General features: G+C 41.0%; 1 protein-coding gene across 5 annotated transcripts in view; it reads right to left on the reverse strand.

Annotated features, from left to right (window-relative positions):
• The window catches only part of ZBTB40 (zinc finger and BTB domain containing 40), a 69,366-nt gene that overhangs the window by 23,974 nt on the left and 31,323 nt on the right, over positions 1-14,069 (reverse strand). For 4 of the 5 annotated variants that reach the window (XR_012079413.1, XR_012079414.1, XM_072975154.1 and 1 more), the window contains exons 2-5: positions 11,169-11,920; positions 10,581-10,714; positions 2,846-3,038; positions 2,081-2,223 (exon numbers count right to left, since the gene is read on the reverse strand). Coding sequence is in view for 3 of the 5 variants with exons in the window: in XM_072975154.1 (XP_072831255.1) it covers positions 2,081-2,223; positions 2,846-3,038; positions 10,581-10,714; positions 11,169-11,847 (1,149 nt within the window). In the remaining 2 variants the exon portion in view is untranslated. The remainder of the gene's footprint in view (positions 1-2,080; positions 2,224-2,845; positions 3,039-10,580; positions 10,715-11,168; positions 11,921-14,069) is intronic. The other variant, XM_031683779.2, reaches the window with a different exon arrangement.

Below are 14,069 nucleotides of genomic sequence, written 5' to 3' on the forward strand. Positions count from 1 at the left end.
CAGTGCTGGTACCAAGCAGCTGTGCCTTTGGGTGAGCTGCTTACCCTTCTTAAGCTTCTGTTTCTTCATCTTTAAAATCAGGATAATATCCATGACTTCATAAAGTTGCTGTGAGGGTAGAATTTGGTAATGCTTAAAAGGTCCTGAGCACAGTGCTTGGCACACAATAAGCAATAAATTAATGGCAGCTATAGTAATTACTATTTTTGTATCTGTTTCCAGTCCTGAAGCAGAGAAATTCCTAGTTACCACTTCTTACAGAACCCGCAGTGTGTATACACAAGGGTCAGGGTACCTAGCTAGCATTAGCAACACTCTATAAGAGAAAAAGTTCCAAATGGCCTGGGAGCACGTTCCACATGATGTCAAAACACTGTGACTATTTGATCAACATTCACCTCTACACTCCTGCTTTATTATTTTCCTTCAATTTTCGTGAGAAAGAGTAGCTTAATGAAGCTCTGGTGGATCCCCAATCTTAAGAAGTGTTTTTGTGATTTATAACTAATTTAAGTTCTTTCTGCTTCAGCCCTTTCTGTCAAGTAAACTGAAAGTGACAGAAGAAAATGACAGCGTGGTCTGTCTTGCTACAGAGAATAAGGCTGAGTTTGGCTTTACCTATAAATGCTGTTTTAGCAAGATAATGAAACAGTTCAAAGGACAGATTCAATCTAGCTAATAAGGAAAAAGTTTGAATGAGTAATTGAATGGAATCACTAAATAAGGAATTAGGTACTTCTAGAGCTATAAGCAACTTACTTAAACTGAGTGCCTAAGTTTCCACTTAATTTGAAGACTAAGGAGAAAACAGGGCTTTAATTTTATTCTGTGCATATATTATCTTTCTCGAAGAAGTTCAAGGAAGGTAAACTTTTAAAAACATAATCTGCAAAATATAATTTTGAGATTAAAGGCTATTCCCATGTTATATGAAAAAATAGCAATATAAGATCATTGAGAAGAAGGAAATCTAGGGTCCGGCCCTCACTATCCACCTAGTGCTCAGCCATCACACCAGCGGTTTCCAAACGTTTTCTCTCCTGAACATTGAAGTCATTTCCCACAGTTTGACGCCACAAAAGTTCTCTGTCCCTATTTCTTCCTTCCAGATATAAAAATATTTTTAGCACAAAGTTGAAATCAATAACACCAACAAATACAGTTATCTAGTTGACTTGAGAAGTCATGCTAGCAGTTTTATGAGGATTTTAGCAGCTGGCTGGTGGCAGAGTAAATCGGTACAACCTTCCTGAAGGGCAATTTGGCAATATATCTCAAACACTTGAAAAAATTTATACTCTCTATTCCAAAATCTCACTTCTTAGAAATTATTCCGAGGAAATACTCTGAGAAGTGTGCAGAAATTTGTGTCCAAAATGCTCCCTGCAACATCATTTATAACAGCAAAATATTGGAATAGCAAAAACTTAGGAAAAAATGCCCAAGAATAAAGAATTAATGAATTATAGTATATTCATTAGACAGAAGACAGTATAGCTACCAAAATCTGTATTGTAGGTGTGGAAATGTATTCACATGTACTAAGTTAAAAAATAAAGTTATAAAACTAATGATAACCCCATCCCAGGATGACTCAAACGGGAAAAAGTGAGAGCACATGCTCCAAAATGTTAGCAGTGATCAGCTGTGAGTGGTGAGACGGTGGGAGATTCCGGTTTTTCTCTTTCTACTTGCCTTCCCAATTTTTTAAAGATGAACAATGTTATCATTTCTGTTAAGAGGGAAAAAATGTGAAAACAGTTACAAATGTGCCTAAATACTTTAATTCTTGGGGCAAATGTTTTATATTAAAATCTCATTGAGTCAGAGCAGGAATAGCCTTCCATCCATCCACGCATCTAAAGCTTTAATGCCTGACTACCATGTGCAGGGTGCTCAGCAAGCTGCTGCAGGGGATGGACACACTGAGGCATGAAGCAAGAACCTGAAATTGCAGGTGCTTACTATGTAGTCTGTGAAAAACCCTGCAAGATAAAAAGTGCTCTGTGCCACAAAAGAGGCTTAAAAAAAAAGTGCTATATGAATTCAGAAGGGAGGAAGAGACACTCGACACAGTTACCCTTTTCTCAGTGCCAGTCAGGAATTCCTCCTTGGCTGTTTCCAGGAACTCCATGATAGGTCTCAGCTGTGTTACGCACTGGATCAGGTCCTCTTTGTGTTCTAGTAACAGAACAGACAAGGTCTTTCCCTCCTCTGTGCTCCCTGGGGGAGAAAGAGTTAGAGAGGAACAAGAGAAGCTAGTCAATTTGAAGGAAATGACAGCATGGTTTGTCAGGAGAGATCTAACAGAATAGTAAAGTGATTCCCAGCCTGTTTTGAGCACTAGAATGCAGAATCTCTTTTTGGAGAGGAAAATACTTTATTATTCTGTTTAAACTCTATGAAAGAAAAAAATGTTTCATTTATCTGTCGAAGCACAAAGCTGTAGAGCCAGCCAGAGGTTAACTTCTGGTTGGCAAGGCCACTGCTTTGTACCTAACCCAAATGAGAGAAAACTTCAGTCTTTAAGTGCTGTCAGCAAACCAGTTCACCCTGGGCACTCAAAACATTGATTTGGATGTGTGGCTTTTTGAAGGGCAGGAGAACACATTGATGGTATTCTCCAACTTCAAGGTGTCAGATTAGTTAACTAGTGGGTAGAAGAAATGAAGACTCTTATTAGTTCGTATATATTTAACATGCAGCCTCTGAAACTGCAGGTAGGATTTATGCGAAAATCCCTTAACAATAGCTAAGCCACCGAAGAAATGCATCACTGGAGCAAACTTTATAGCATCTTCCCAGAATAAAACTCAGCCCCTCAGGTGGATAAGGTTTCTCCTACCTTTTGGCTGTGCTGCTTCTGCGTCTGCGGGCTTTCTGTCTTGCAGGGCTGACTTTACTGCAGGATTAGAATCTTGGTACAGCCTCAACAGGGACACAACAGTCTGAACATCCAGGCTCTCATTTCTTACTTTATCCAGGATTCTCTGGAATGCTGATTGTCCTTCTTCCCCCTCAAGACATCCTATTAGGGTCTGTGAAACACAAGTGCCCAGAAAGAGAGATCAGCCAGCCACAGGAACCCCATGCTCCTTGGATTTGCAAGGAGGCCCTCAACAATTCAGTCCCCGCCTACTTGACCTTTCCATGGCGTTTGATATTCCTGTTGCCTCTGCACCACAATTCTCTGACTTCTTAATACTGAAGCATTTTAGACCAGAACTTGCCTTTCTAACGACTCTTCTTCTGCCTTCCTCACTGGTTCTTCTTCCAAATCCATAACCAAAAGCAGCTCTGGTTTCAACTATTCCCCCCTCCACTTTATATATGCTCCCTTTCGAAAAGCTCTCACATGTACAGCTTTAACCATGCAGATAACCCTGAAAACTAGCTCTCTAATCCTGAACTCCAGAGCCACAGTTTCTGTTAGATATGCCTTATCCTCCAAGGGTCTCAGCACCACATGCCTCAAACCAAACTCACCATCTTGACTCTTTGAAACCTAGAGCACTAAAATATCAACAACTCCATGGAATAAAATAAACAACATTAGCATTCCCTTCTTTGGTCTGACAGAGCATCTCTCTCACAAATGGGAGGAAGGCCAACTGGAAGGCAGAATTAATATTTCTATTTCAGCGGTAATGAATGGATTCGAAAAAAATCTGGGAATCAAAACTTAATTTCAAGTGGAAGGTCTTATGTATAGTCTTTATACCCCTACTTGGCAAATCTACCACCTACCTTTGATGTTTTGTAGTGTTGATACTATAAAAGAAAATTGTTTTCTCGTGGGAGTATTTAGAGAACAAAAAGTTCAGGTTTTCTGGACACATACAACACAAAAGGATCTCATGAATACGTACACTGGCGAAGTTCACCTAGACAGCTGTTATAAATTCTGACAGTAATTACATGTTTACAATTGTTGTTTAGAGAGATTTTATCTTCTACGCTCTTCCCAAATACAGAGGATTATGAGTTAGACTTTGATTCTTGAATTTGCTCTAGCTTGTTTTCTGATCAGAGAGGACTGCTAAAGCTAAGTTAAACTGAAAACAAAAAGGTTTCCATGTTTTTTGGTCATCTCCCAAAGTAAACATAGTAAAACACAATTTAATAATCCACATTAAGATTTTACTGGAATAAATAACTTTTATGAACATCAAATAATTCATCTTGTCTCTATTTTTAAAGTAATAAACAAATGAGATAAAGATTTCAGTTGAATGCTTAATTCCTTTTGGTCACATTTATTCAACCTTTCATGCTCTCCTTAGTTGGCCTAAAATCTCTTTAGAATGCCTCTTCCCTGACAGCTGTAGGGACCTGAGGTAGGCAGCCTCCATAGTGGCTGCTTCCCAGCATGCCTGCCTCCAGGTTTCCATGCCGTTGGGCTGAACCTGATGCCTTGCTCCTATATGGCAAAAGTAACGGGAACCACCAGTGAGGCTAGGTTACTGAGATTTCCATCTTGCCTACATGTGAGCTCTCTGAGTGTCTTTGCTCTGGGGGATGCAAGCTGCCATGTTGTGAGGTACCCTCCAGAGAGGTCCACGTGGCAAGGAACTCACGTCCCCAGCCAACAGTTAGTGAGTGAGCTTAGAAAGAGACACTCCGCAGCTGAGCCTTGACGTGTCTGCAGCCCAGGCTGACACCCTGACTGCAGCCCTGTGAGGGGCCCTAAGCCAGGGACTCAGCTAAGCTATGCCTGAATTTCTGACCCATAGAAACCACGAGGTCATAAATGTTTGTTCTTTTAAGTCGCTAAATTTTAAGGGTAATTTGCTTAACACAGCAATAGTTCATTCATAAAGACCCACTATTGCTAATGCCCTAAGTTTTAAACTTGGTTCTTCCCCTTTATTTTCCCTTTCCCTCCTTCCTTCCTTCTGCAGATCTTAGTCAATACAGCATACAGCTATCTCATTCTTAGGCCAGTTTTTGTTCACCCGAAGCTCTCCGAGTATTCCACAACCACCTCTCTCAGTATCCCATTTGTCTGGCATTATCATTTGAGCCAGTGGGGAAGAGAAGCTTTCATCGTGGCGGCATCTGATGCGCTTCTCATTATCCCCTCTGCTGTCTCCTCCTCTGCAGAACTGCTCAGCAGTGAAATTAAAACATTTGTTAACTTCGCTGCTCAGCAGTGCCACCAGGGTGACCATCTGGGAAGAGAAGCAGGGGTGGGCTGATGAAAGGGCCAGGAGGGAGCAGTCGGCTGTCTGGACAGCCCTGCTCTTTGCTCTTTCTTTCAGAACCTACTGGGGACCTGCACCAGAGCCAGCACTGTAACTGTTACTCCGTCAGTCCCCTAAGATGCCTGGGGCTCTACACTGGAGTGAGCTCTTTTCTGAAACAGTGTTATCTTCCTAAACAGAAGGGTGTCACATATTGCAACAGCCTGGAATTCACTGATTGCTATCACGTAACAGAACTCTAAGAAATGGACCAAAACAGAGTTCTGTGCTTTAACCATAATTTGAAACTCTTTTAACTCTTAGAGTTAAAGGTACTTTAATAAATTCATATCAAATCATGGTCACACAAGTACTCAAAGAACTCTTATCTATGAATTAAATATAGGTCAATATATTTAAAGATGGGACAGTTTTCTTTCCATTATATGTGAAAAACCACTTAATCTTTCCTTTACACTCGGTCTTCTAATTGAATTTACTTATTTTCCCAACTGTTTGCTTACTGCCTTCGGATTTGTCTAGATTACATTGTGTTCTTGTTTGCTCATGCCTTCCCTGAATGTCGAGGACCAGACAATGGCAAGAATGATACCACAGCAGCTCAACACCATTCTAGATACTGTGCATACGTGCCATCTACTTTACTCCCCATATCAGACCTTGGAGGCATTACTATGACTACTTGAAGGAGAGTCAGAGAGGTGAAGTAACTCGCCCAAGGTTGCATGGCTAGTGAGCAGAGTACCCGGATCAAACACTGAGCTTATTCCGTTGAGCTGGCACCCCCTTCATCCAGTTCCAGTTACTTTTAGTGTAACCAAATCCATTTCACTGGATTCTATTGGACTTACTGGAATCAACCTCAAATTGAACACTGGGTTCAATCTCTGTTCAATATAGACAATCTAAAAAATCTGTACCATTCCTCCTGGTCTCAGTGATTAGTGTAGAGACTGGTATACAATAGGTGCTTAATAAGTGTTCATTTAACTGAATGAAATTCCCTTCCCATACAACCACTAGCTCTTCTAGCTACAGCTGCATATCTTAGACTTAGTAATTAGCAGAGAGGAGATCTGAAAAACCAACAACTTATTTCACCTCTCATAGACCTGACAAGTGAATCCTATCAACTCACTTCTTAAGATTACCCTATACCGTCAGTGAACACAGTCCACAAAACACAGACCCGTACTTCTCGACAAACCTCCAAAGCACTGGCACAGTTGAAAATATCAGATTCACTAAGAGCCTTCAATTTTGTTTGCCTTTGAAACAAAGTTGAAGGGGAAAAAGATGCTACCAGGTCTTCAGCTTTGGGAGTCTTTCTAGAACTTTAGGTAAAAAGTGGATCAAACAGCAAGGAAATCAATAGCAGAAAAAGTTATCTCCTTATTCTAGTCAAAGACTCACTTTGCTATATACACAATTAATTAAAAGCTGGGACATGGCTAGGAATAAAGAGAACAGACAATTAAAAGTTCTAGCACAAAAGCGGAAAAGAAGTGTAAGTCTGCCTTTAAGTATAAGTTTTACTCAGCTCAGTCACAAAGCCTCTTAGGTCAGTACCTGATTTTTCTAATGGGTAAGGGATATCACACTGAGATAAAGACAGGCGGAAGACACTCTCCCACCCCAGCACCCAAGAGATTTCTCCTTAATCAGTTTTGGCTTTGGTTTCACACAATTCAAGCAGCCCAGCCTCTTCTCATGTTGCTGCAATCACTGCTCAGGGAATGGCTTTGCCACCTTTCATCATTCATCTCAGGAAATAAAATAATCAGGACACTGGTTCATGGTGTCCTCCCTAAACTCAATCCCGGCCAGCTGCATATCTCACGTCTGTTTTTCAGAAAAGGAACAGGCTGGTCCATCTCAATCAGAACATCACTCACAAGCCTTAATAGGCTTCAAAATTACACATCTAAGTGTAGGTTATTTTTAATGTTGAGCTGTCTTTTTAATATTATGATGATTAACCAAATAACAACCAACAGCAACAAAAAAATTCAAAGCTCTCTGGGAGCTAAAAATATGTAAACAGAACAGCAATAACAACAGACAAAATCCCCAAACAACCTTTACAATTGTAGCTGAAATGCAGAATGATGTTCCAAGTGAACAGTTTTTAAATACATTCAGCACTGAAGTCTTTTGGGGATTCCTGCAATCGGGTGACTTCTGTGCATACTTTCCCCCAAATTACATATGTGGCAGGATTTCTTTCCTCTCAAGACATTCCATAAGGATAGGGAGCCAGTCTTATTTATGTTTATTTTCCTAGCAATCAGCTCAATGCCTGGCACAAACCAGTTGCTCAGTAAATATTTGCTGAATCAAAAGGAAAGCAAAGAGTAATGCTTGGGAAAAATGGGTATTTAGCAGCTCCTTAAAACATTGAGAGCTGTCAGCATAGACATCATGACATCTGCCATCATACATTAAGAATTTTGTAAGCCATTAACTTTTCCAGCAATGCTTCTCAAAGTATAGTCTAGAGATACCACAACAGCAGTCCATGGGGAACTTGTTAAAGATGGAGATTCCCAGGTCACAACCGAAGAATCAGACTCTTGGGAAATGCCGTCTGGAGATGTGCATTTTAACGATGGCACCAGATCATTTTTATATACACTGAACTGTTGTTCTGGAGACTGATGGTTTTGTAGGAGACACCAATCCTGCCGTGCAGGAAGCTACTTCTAAGTGTCATGGTACCTATTTGAAAGCATGATTTGCAAATTAAGCTTAAACACTAACATGTTTAACATTAAGAGAAACAACAAACCATCTCGTGTCAGAGTAAGTGATCATGCTCTCGAATATTTATAAGGCATCATGCAAAAAAGGGTTTCAAGGCTAAGTCTGAAAGTCCTGAGTTAATGCGTAGGCAAACAATAGCAGTCATCGCCTACTGGGCTCCTTCTATGTGCCTGGCATTTTAGTATAAGTTTTACATAAATCTTAATTAATTTCACAATGACCCTGTGATATAGGTGATAACATTCCCAAATTTTACAAATTAGGAAATTAAGCATTACAGAGATTAAGCTGCTGCAGGTCACAATGCTAGTGAATGGTAGAGCTGGATAAATAAATGATATATCTGTACAATGGAACCCTGCTCAGCAATTAAAAGTAATGAACATGCAACAACATGGATAACCCTCAAAACAGGTATGCTTAATGCAAGAAGCCAGGCCAAAAAGAATACAGACTATATGATTCCATTCATATCACACTCTAGAAAATGCACATTAATCTATACACAGAGAAAGCAGACCAGTGCTACCTGGGGAAGGGCGAGTGGAAAGGGGAGGATGGAGGGATTACAAAGGAACGTAAGGAAAATTTAAGGGGCAAGGAATATGTTCACTATCTTGATTGTGGTGCTGATTTCAGGTTTCACAATTTATCGAACTGTACAACTTTAAACAGGCACAGTTTGCTGTATGTCAATCATACCTCAATAAAGCTGTCTAAAAGAAAGTGAGAGAGAAGGACAAGAACTAAATACAAAGCAGTACCTCCCCAACTCTATATTTTATTTAATTTAATCTTATGTTCTCAAGGTATTTTTTCCCTTTTTCTTTCTGTAGCTGAACGATATATTATGGAATAAAACAATCAGTTTTAAATACAGCCATCAAGTGATTTGTAGAGCTCTTACACTGACCTCTAAAACCGAGGAAGAAATAACAAGCCTATAATGATCACCAACAGTGAATCAGTGCTGTTGCGAAGTACTATTAATGTTATTGCCATCAAAAGATTAGGACACAATCTGGGGGCAAAATGTTGAATGAATCTATGTACAGCAAACATTTCTTGAGCACCTGTTATCTGCCAGACACTTTTTGGTACCAGTGTGAGGAAAAAAAAGCATAAGACACAGTTTAAGGAAGTACAGAGGTGACACTAATAATTCCAGTACTGCTGATTTAATAATTTGAATATTGTTCCTCTGCAACCAAAGTTAAGTGGAGAGGAAGTCTTGAGAGAGAAAATGAAGAGGAGTGTCTATAAGCTACCACGGTAACAAACTAGTGACAAAAATGATGGATTGAACAGTTAAGAGAACATCCAAGTGCAAAAATATAAAACCATAATGTCCTTCAGCATAATTAGTACAAAAACGATTTACAAGTTGAAACCTCCCCTAAGGAAGTCACCAGGGTTAGCCCAGTCTTGTAAACAGCTTAGCTCTCAAGAAAACAATTTAGAGCCAACAACTGATTAGCCATGGTTAAAAAATGCTTGACCTTAAATTTGTTTTTTTAAAAAAGTAACTTGCTATGAATCAGGGAAATATCTAAATAGTAGAAGGCATTTATTGCTTGGATTAATAGTAACTAACAGACACTAAACTGTCTGCAGCAACACTGGAGAGTGCCCCACACGACCCCTCGGATCAGATGAGCAGGCTGCAGGGACAGTGCCTGCACCTCTCAGAATGGGAGGCATGGCTGGGAGAAAGGGGAAGCAAGGGGAGCTCCGAAGGGGCCTTGCAGGGCCAGGTGTGAGGGAGCAGGCAGTGAGGGAGCCCACAGGTGGGGATGTGTCTCACTGAGACAGTGAAAAGGAGAAAGCATCAGCTCGGAAGCAGAACATGATAACCATTGGGCAGTTACCTAAACATTTATACAGACATGAAATACATGTATCATTTCTCACTCTATTGGGAGGCAGGAACTCAATGGTAAGAGAAGAGCTCTGCAGTCAGAATGCTTAGGTTTGAAATCTTGCTCAGAGTTTAGTTTGATGAGCTCTGCAACCTTGGCCAAGTTACATCACTTCTTTGAGAAAGAGCTTCTCACCCATGAAACCAAAATAGTATCCACCTCAATGATTTCTGTGAGGATTAAGTGAGATAACATATGTACCAAGAGCAGCACAGTAAGTATTCAACCAGTGTTCACCGCCATTGTCTTCACGTCTGAAAATGGCCACTGTGTTCCTAAACATCGATGCAATTCACTAGTAAGTTTATAGTGTTTTTGGTACCATGTTTTGAGTATTTATTGTTGTTCTGTTTTTTGTTTTTATTATTTAATGCCTGATTTGCGGTTATCCATGACTACCTTCTGCCTCATTTCATCCCTGATTAAGCAGAAGGAAACAGTATGCTCAGCTAAGTATCCTGGATCAAAACTGGCTGTGTACTGGGATTCACCTAGTGATCAAAATATAACTTCATTTTGAAAGTATCTTCTCTAGCACTTTTGCAAGACTGTCCTTTAGTGAATAAATTTTTTTTTAAGGTTGAACAAAATTGAGACTCCGGAGTATTTTGCATTTCTGTGTTTCTGTCCCATATGGGAAGTTGGTTTGCTATCCTGAGACACTAAACCAGCAAACAAAACTCATGGTACCTACCTCCTTCTGTGTGCCTTTAATTTCTGAACATTCTTCTAGTCTTTTTAAAACATCCTGGGTAATCAAGAGTGCATCTGAGAAGATATTTTCATTTTCTAGAAGAAAATTCAGCTGGTAATGTTTCCCCTCATACTCTGAATGTAAAACAAAACAAAATTTTAAAAAATCAGTGACTACTTGGAATGATTTTTTAAAAGTTTAAGCTGAGAACCTTTAGGTCATATACTACACTTATAACTGACATCTAACATATCAATTACAAGTAACAGAAAACCGCTTCTCTAACAGCTTCCTCTTTTGTGCCTCCCTCATCCTGGTTAAAATAATGGGTAAGTATCAAAAACGGTACATCATTATTTCAATACTGCTTTTCTGCTCTGTGGCTCATCTTCAGGCTTCCAACACTCAAAACCACTTCTTTTAAAAGAAGAATGCCCTGATACGAGTATTATATTGGATTCTGGTTTCCCACCTAGCAGTGGTCTTTGGTAAATTTATCAATGAAACAAAAGAACTCATAAAGATCACTGAATCTAGTAACTGACAACAGAAGGACAGATTACAGAACAACTATGAAATGAGTATCACCTGGTTCTGTGCTGGCTTCCTTTGCCCCACTAAAGGTCTGCACAACAGGGGAGGGGGAACAAACTTCAGCTGGGGTGTCTGCATTGCCCTGAATCTCCTGGGCAGTGGAGGGATCCACACTCAACTCTTGTGCAACCGTCTGGATTGCCTCCTCCATCTCAGCTTTCACAGGCCCCCCTGGAGGGGTGGAAACCTCCAGAGAAGAATGAAGCTCTCCAGCATCCTCGGAGGAAAGGATTTCTACTTCGGGCTTCTCCGACTCCTTCTTGGATGACTCCAGGGATGGTGTGGAGGCATCCCTCACCACCTGACCCTGAACAGAGCAGTTTACAAGGCTAGTCAGAAGATTTTTACAACTGACAGCCACATCGAACATCTGCAGGCTGTCGGCTAAAGAGATGATTTTGGAGAAGTTGTGCTTGCCCACAGGTAGCTTGCCTGTGTACATCATTTCTAACAAGAGGGCAAACTCCTCAGGGCTCACGACAGAGGCGTCAATGGAGATGGTGTCTGTGTTGTCCAGCAGGGTTTTGAACAGCAGGCTGGCAGCGGCCAGGACAAGCTTGTGGGCCCTGAAGTAAATGGTACCAATGGAAATGGTGCAGTCACAGAACTGCTGCTCCTTGCACAGGGTGTAGAGCTGCTGCAGCAGCTGCCGGCTGTAGTTGGGGAGCTCCATCGCATCAGCTCTGCCCGAGGACTTCTCTTCCTCTCTTCTTTCAGAATCGCTTTGTGAGGATCAGTATTAGATCCTGGAGAAACCCCAAAAATGCCATGTTAATACTTCACAAGCACACAGGGGAATGCCCCAAATGAAATGTTAAAATGAACAAGCAATTCACTGGTTCATTCATTAAATGTTGCTGAACAGGAAGAGGCACTGTGCCAGGGAGACTAAATTACTAATAATGATAATAACCATCATGTGTTTAACTGCATGAAAGGGACTATGCTTAGTGTTTCTTCTGGATGCTCTCATTTGGTCTGCACAACCTCTCAATGGAAGAGATACTATATTCTCCCCATTTTACAGATGAGACTGAAGCTCAAAGGGACTGAGAGAACCAGCCTAAGGACAAACAGCCATTGAATGGCATTCCTGTTACTGATTTCAAGGCTGTAAATAACTACATCGCTATATGCATTCCTGCTCCCGAGTTCCCAGCCAACTGAAGGAGACATATATATAAACGGAGATTTATAATACAATGTCCTCATCTTACTCGGGCTCTCTGCAGCACTGCATGCAGGCCGTCATTCCCTCCCTCTTAGAGTGCATTTCTCACTTGCTCCTGTGCTCCTTGGGTCTCCTACTATCTCACCAGCCACGTGGTTTCCTTTGCTGGTCCTCTGCATCACTTTGGCCTCTAAAGTTTGCAGTGCTCCAAAACTGTCATCTCACTTCTTATCTTCCCTCTCACCTGATTCCATAGTTTTGAAATATCTAAATGCTGAAAGCTTTCAGATTTATATCTCCAGTTCAGACCTTTCCTCTGAACTCCAAATGCATACTTCTAACTACCTACTGAACATCTTCAACTGGAAGCCTGACAGGTTTCTTAAACTTAAATCCAAACTCTCCTGCCACCTTCCCCATTTCACAGCAATTCTGTCCTTTCCAGTTGTTCAGGCCAAAAACCCAGAAATTACCCTTGACTCCTGTTTTTTCTCATACTCCTTATCCAATTCTTTATAAATCCAATTGGCTCTACCTTCAAAGTCTATCCAAAATCCAATCACGTATCACCACTTCCACTGGCTCTACTCTGGTCAGCCCAAGCCACCATCACCTTTTATCTGGATGACTGCAGCAACCACCTAACTGGTCTCCAAGCCTCTGCCCCTTCCCAGCACTACCCCTACCCCACCCATCTGTAACCCAGCAGTCAGAGTGATCTTTTTAAAAAAACACATAGCCAGATACTGTCACTTTGCACAAAAGCCTCCATGGTTTCTGATCGCAGGGTAAAAGCCAAAGTCAAAATTCTTACACAGCCTGCCATTAGCTCTCAAACCTCATCTTCGGCTTCACCCCCTCTCACCCATTCTGCTGTAAGCACTGCACCTTCCTTGCTGATCCTGGAGCACACCAAGCACACTCACCACAGGTTTCTTCACATTTGTGTGTGGGGTTCACTCTCACTCCCGCCAGGGCTCTGCTCAAAAGGCCACATTATCAACATGATCCCTGATCATGTTCTTTACATAGCAGCCTCCCCTCCAACCCAGAACATTCCATCCCTCTCATTTCATTTTTCATCAGAGCCTATGGACATATATTTTTACTTATTTTGTATCTCCCTTCACTAGAATATAAACTCTATTAGGAAAGGAACTTTTTTTTTCTTTATCATCTGTTGTATCCCAGTGCCCCAAATTCTGCCTAGCACAAACATTGCTGGTTAGTTGCTGGAATGAATAAATGAATGGGAGGAAATGTAATGATAGAGATTTGTACCTAGAAGCCCAGTTTGGGGAGTAGGGGTATCCAAGGGTTAGATGAGTTCTGAGGAGGAGCTAACAGCTAACCTCCTTAACAAATGAGTAGGCATTAATGAGGTGGGAAGAATGGGAGAAAAGGCATTCCTGTGTGAGGCACATAGTTAAGAAAGTATCATGTAGTGACGGGAAAGAGGTTTAGGAGGGGGAATTATAAGAAGTTCCATGATACTGGAACATAAGAAAGGGGACAGGGAGTGTCAGGAGATGAATCTGGAGAGGTTCTGGCCACAGAGAGATCCACAGACCATGATCAGGAGCTTGGACTTATCCTAAAGGCAATGAGGAGTCAATGAAGGGTTTGAAGGACTTTAAGCAGGAAAGTCATATGGTCAGATACGCATTTTAAATATATCATCCAAGTGACATTTGTACAGAATTTAAAGGAGATAATGCTAGAGA

This window comes from Vicugna pacos, chromosome 13 (assembly GCF_048564905.1).
Source record: "Vicugna pacos chromosome 13, VicPac4, whole genome shotgun sequence".
Taxonomy (NCBI): Eukaryota; Metazoa; Chordata; class Mammalia; order Artiodactyla; family Camelidae; genus Vicugna; species Vicugna pacos.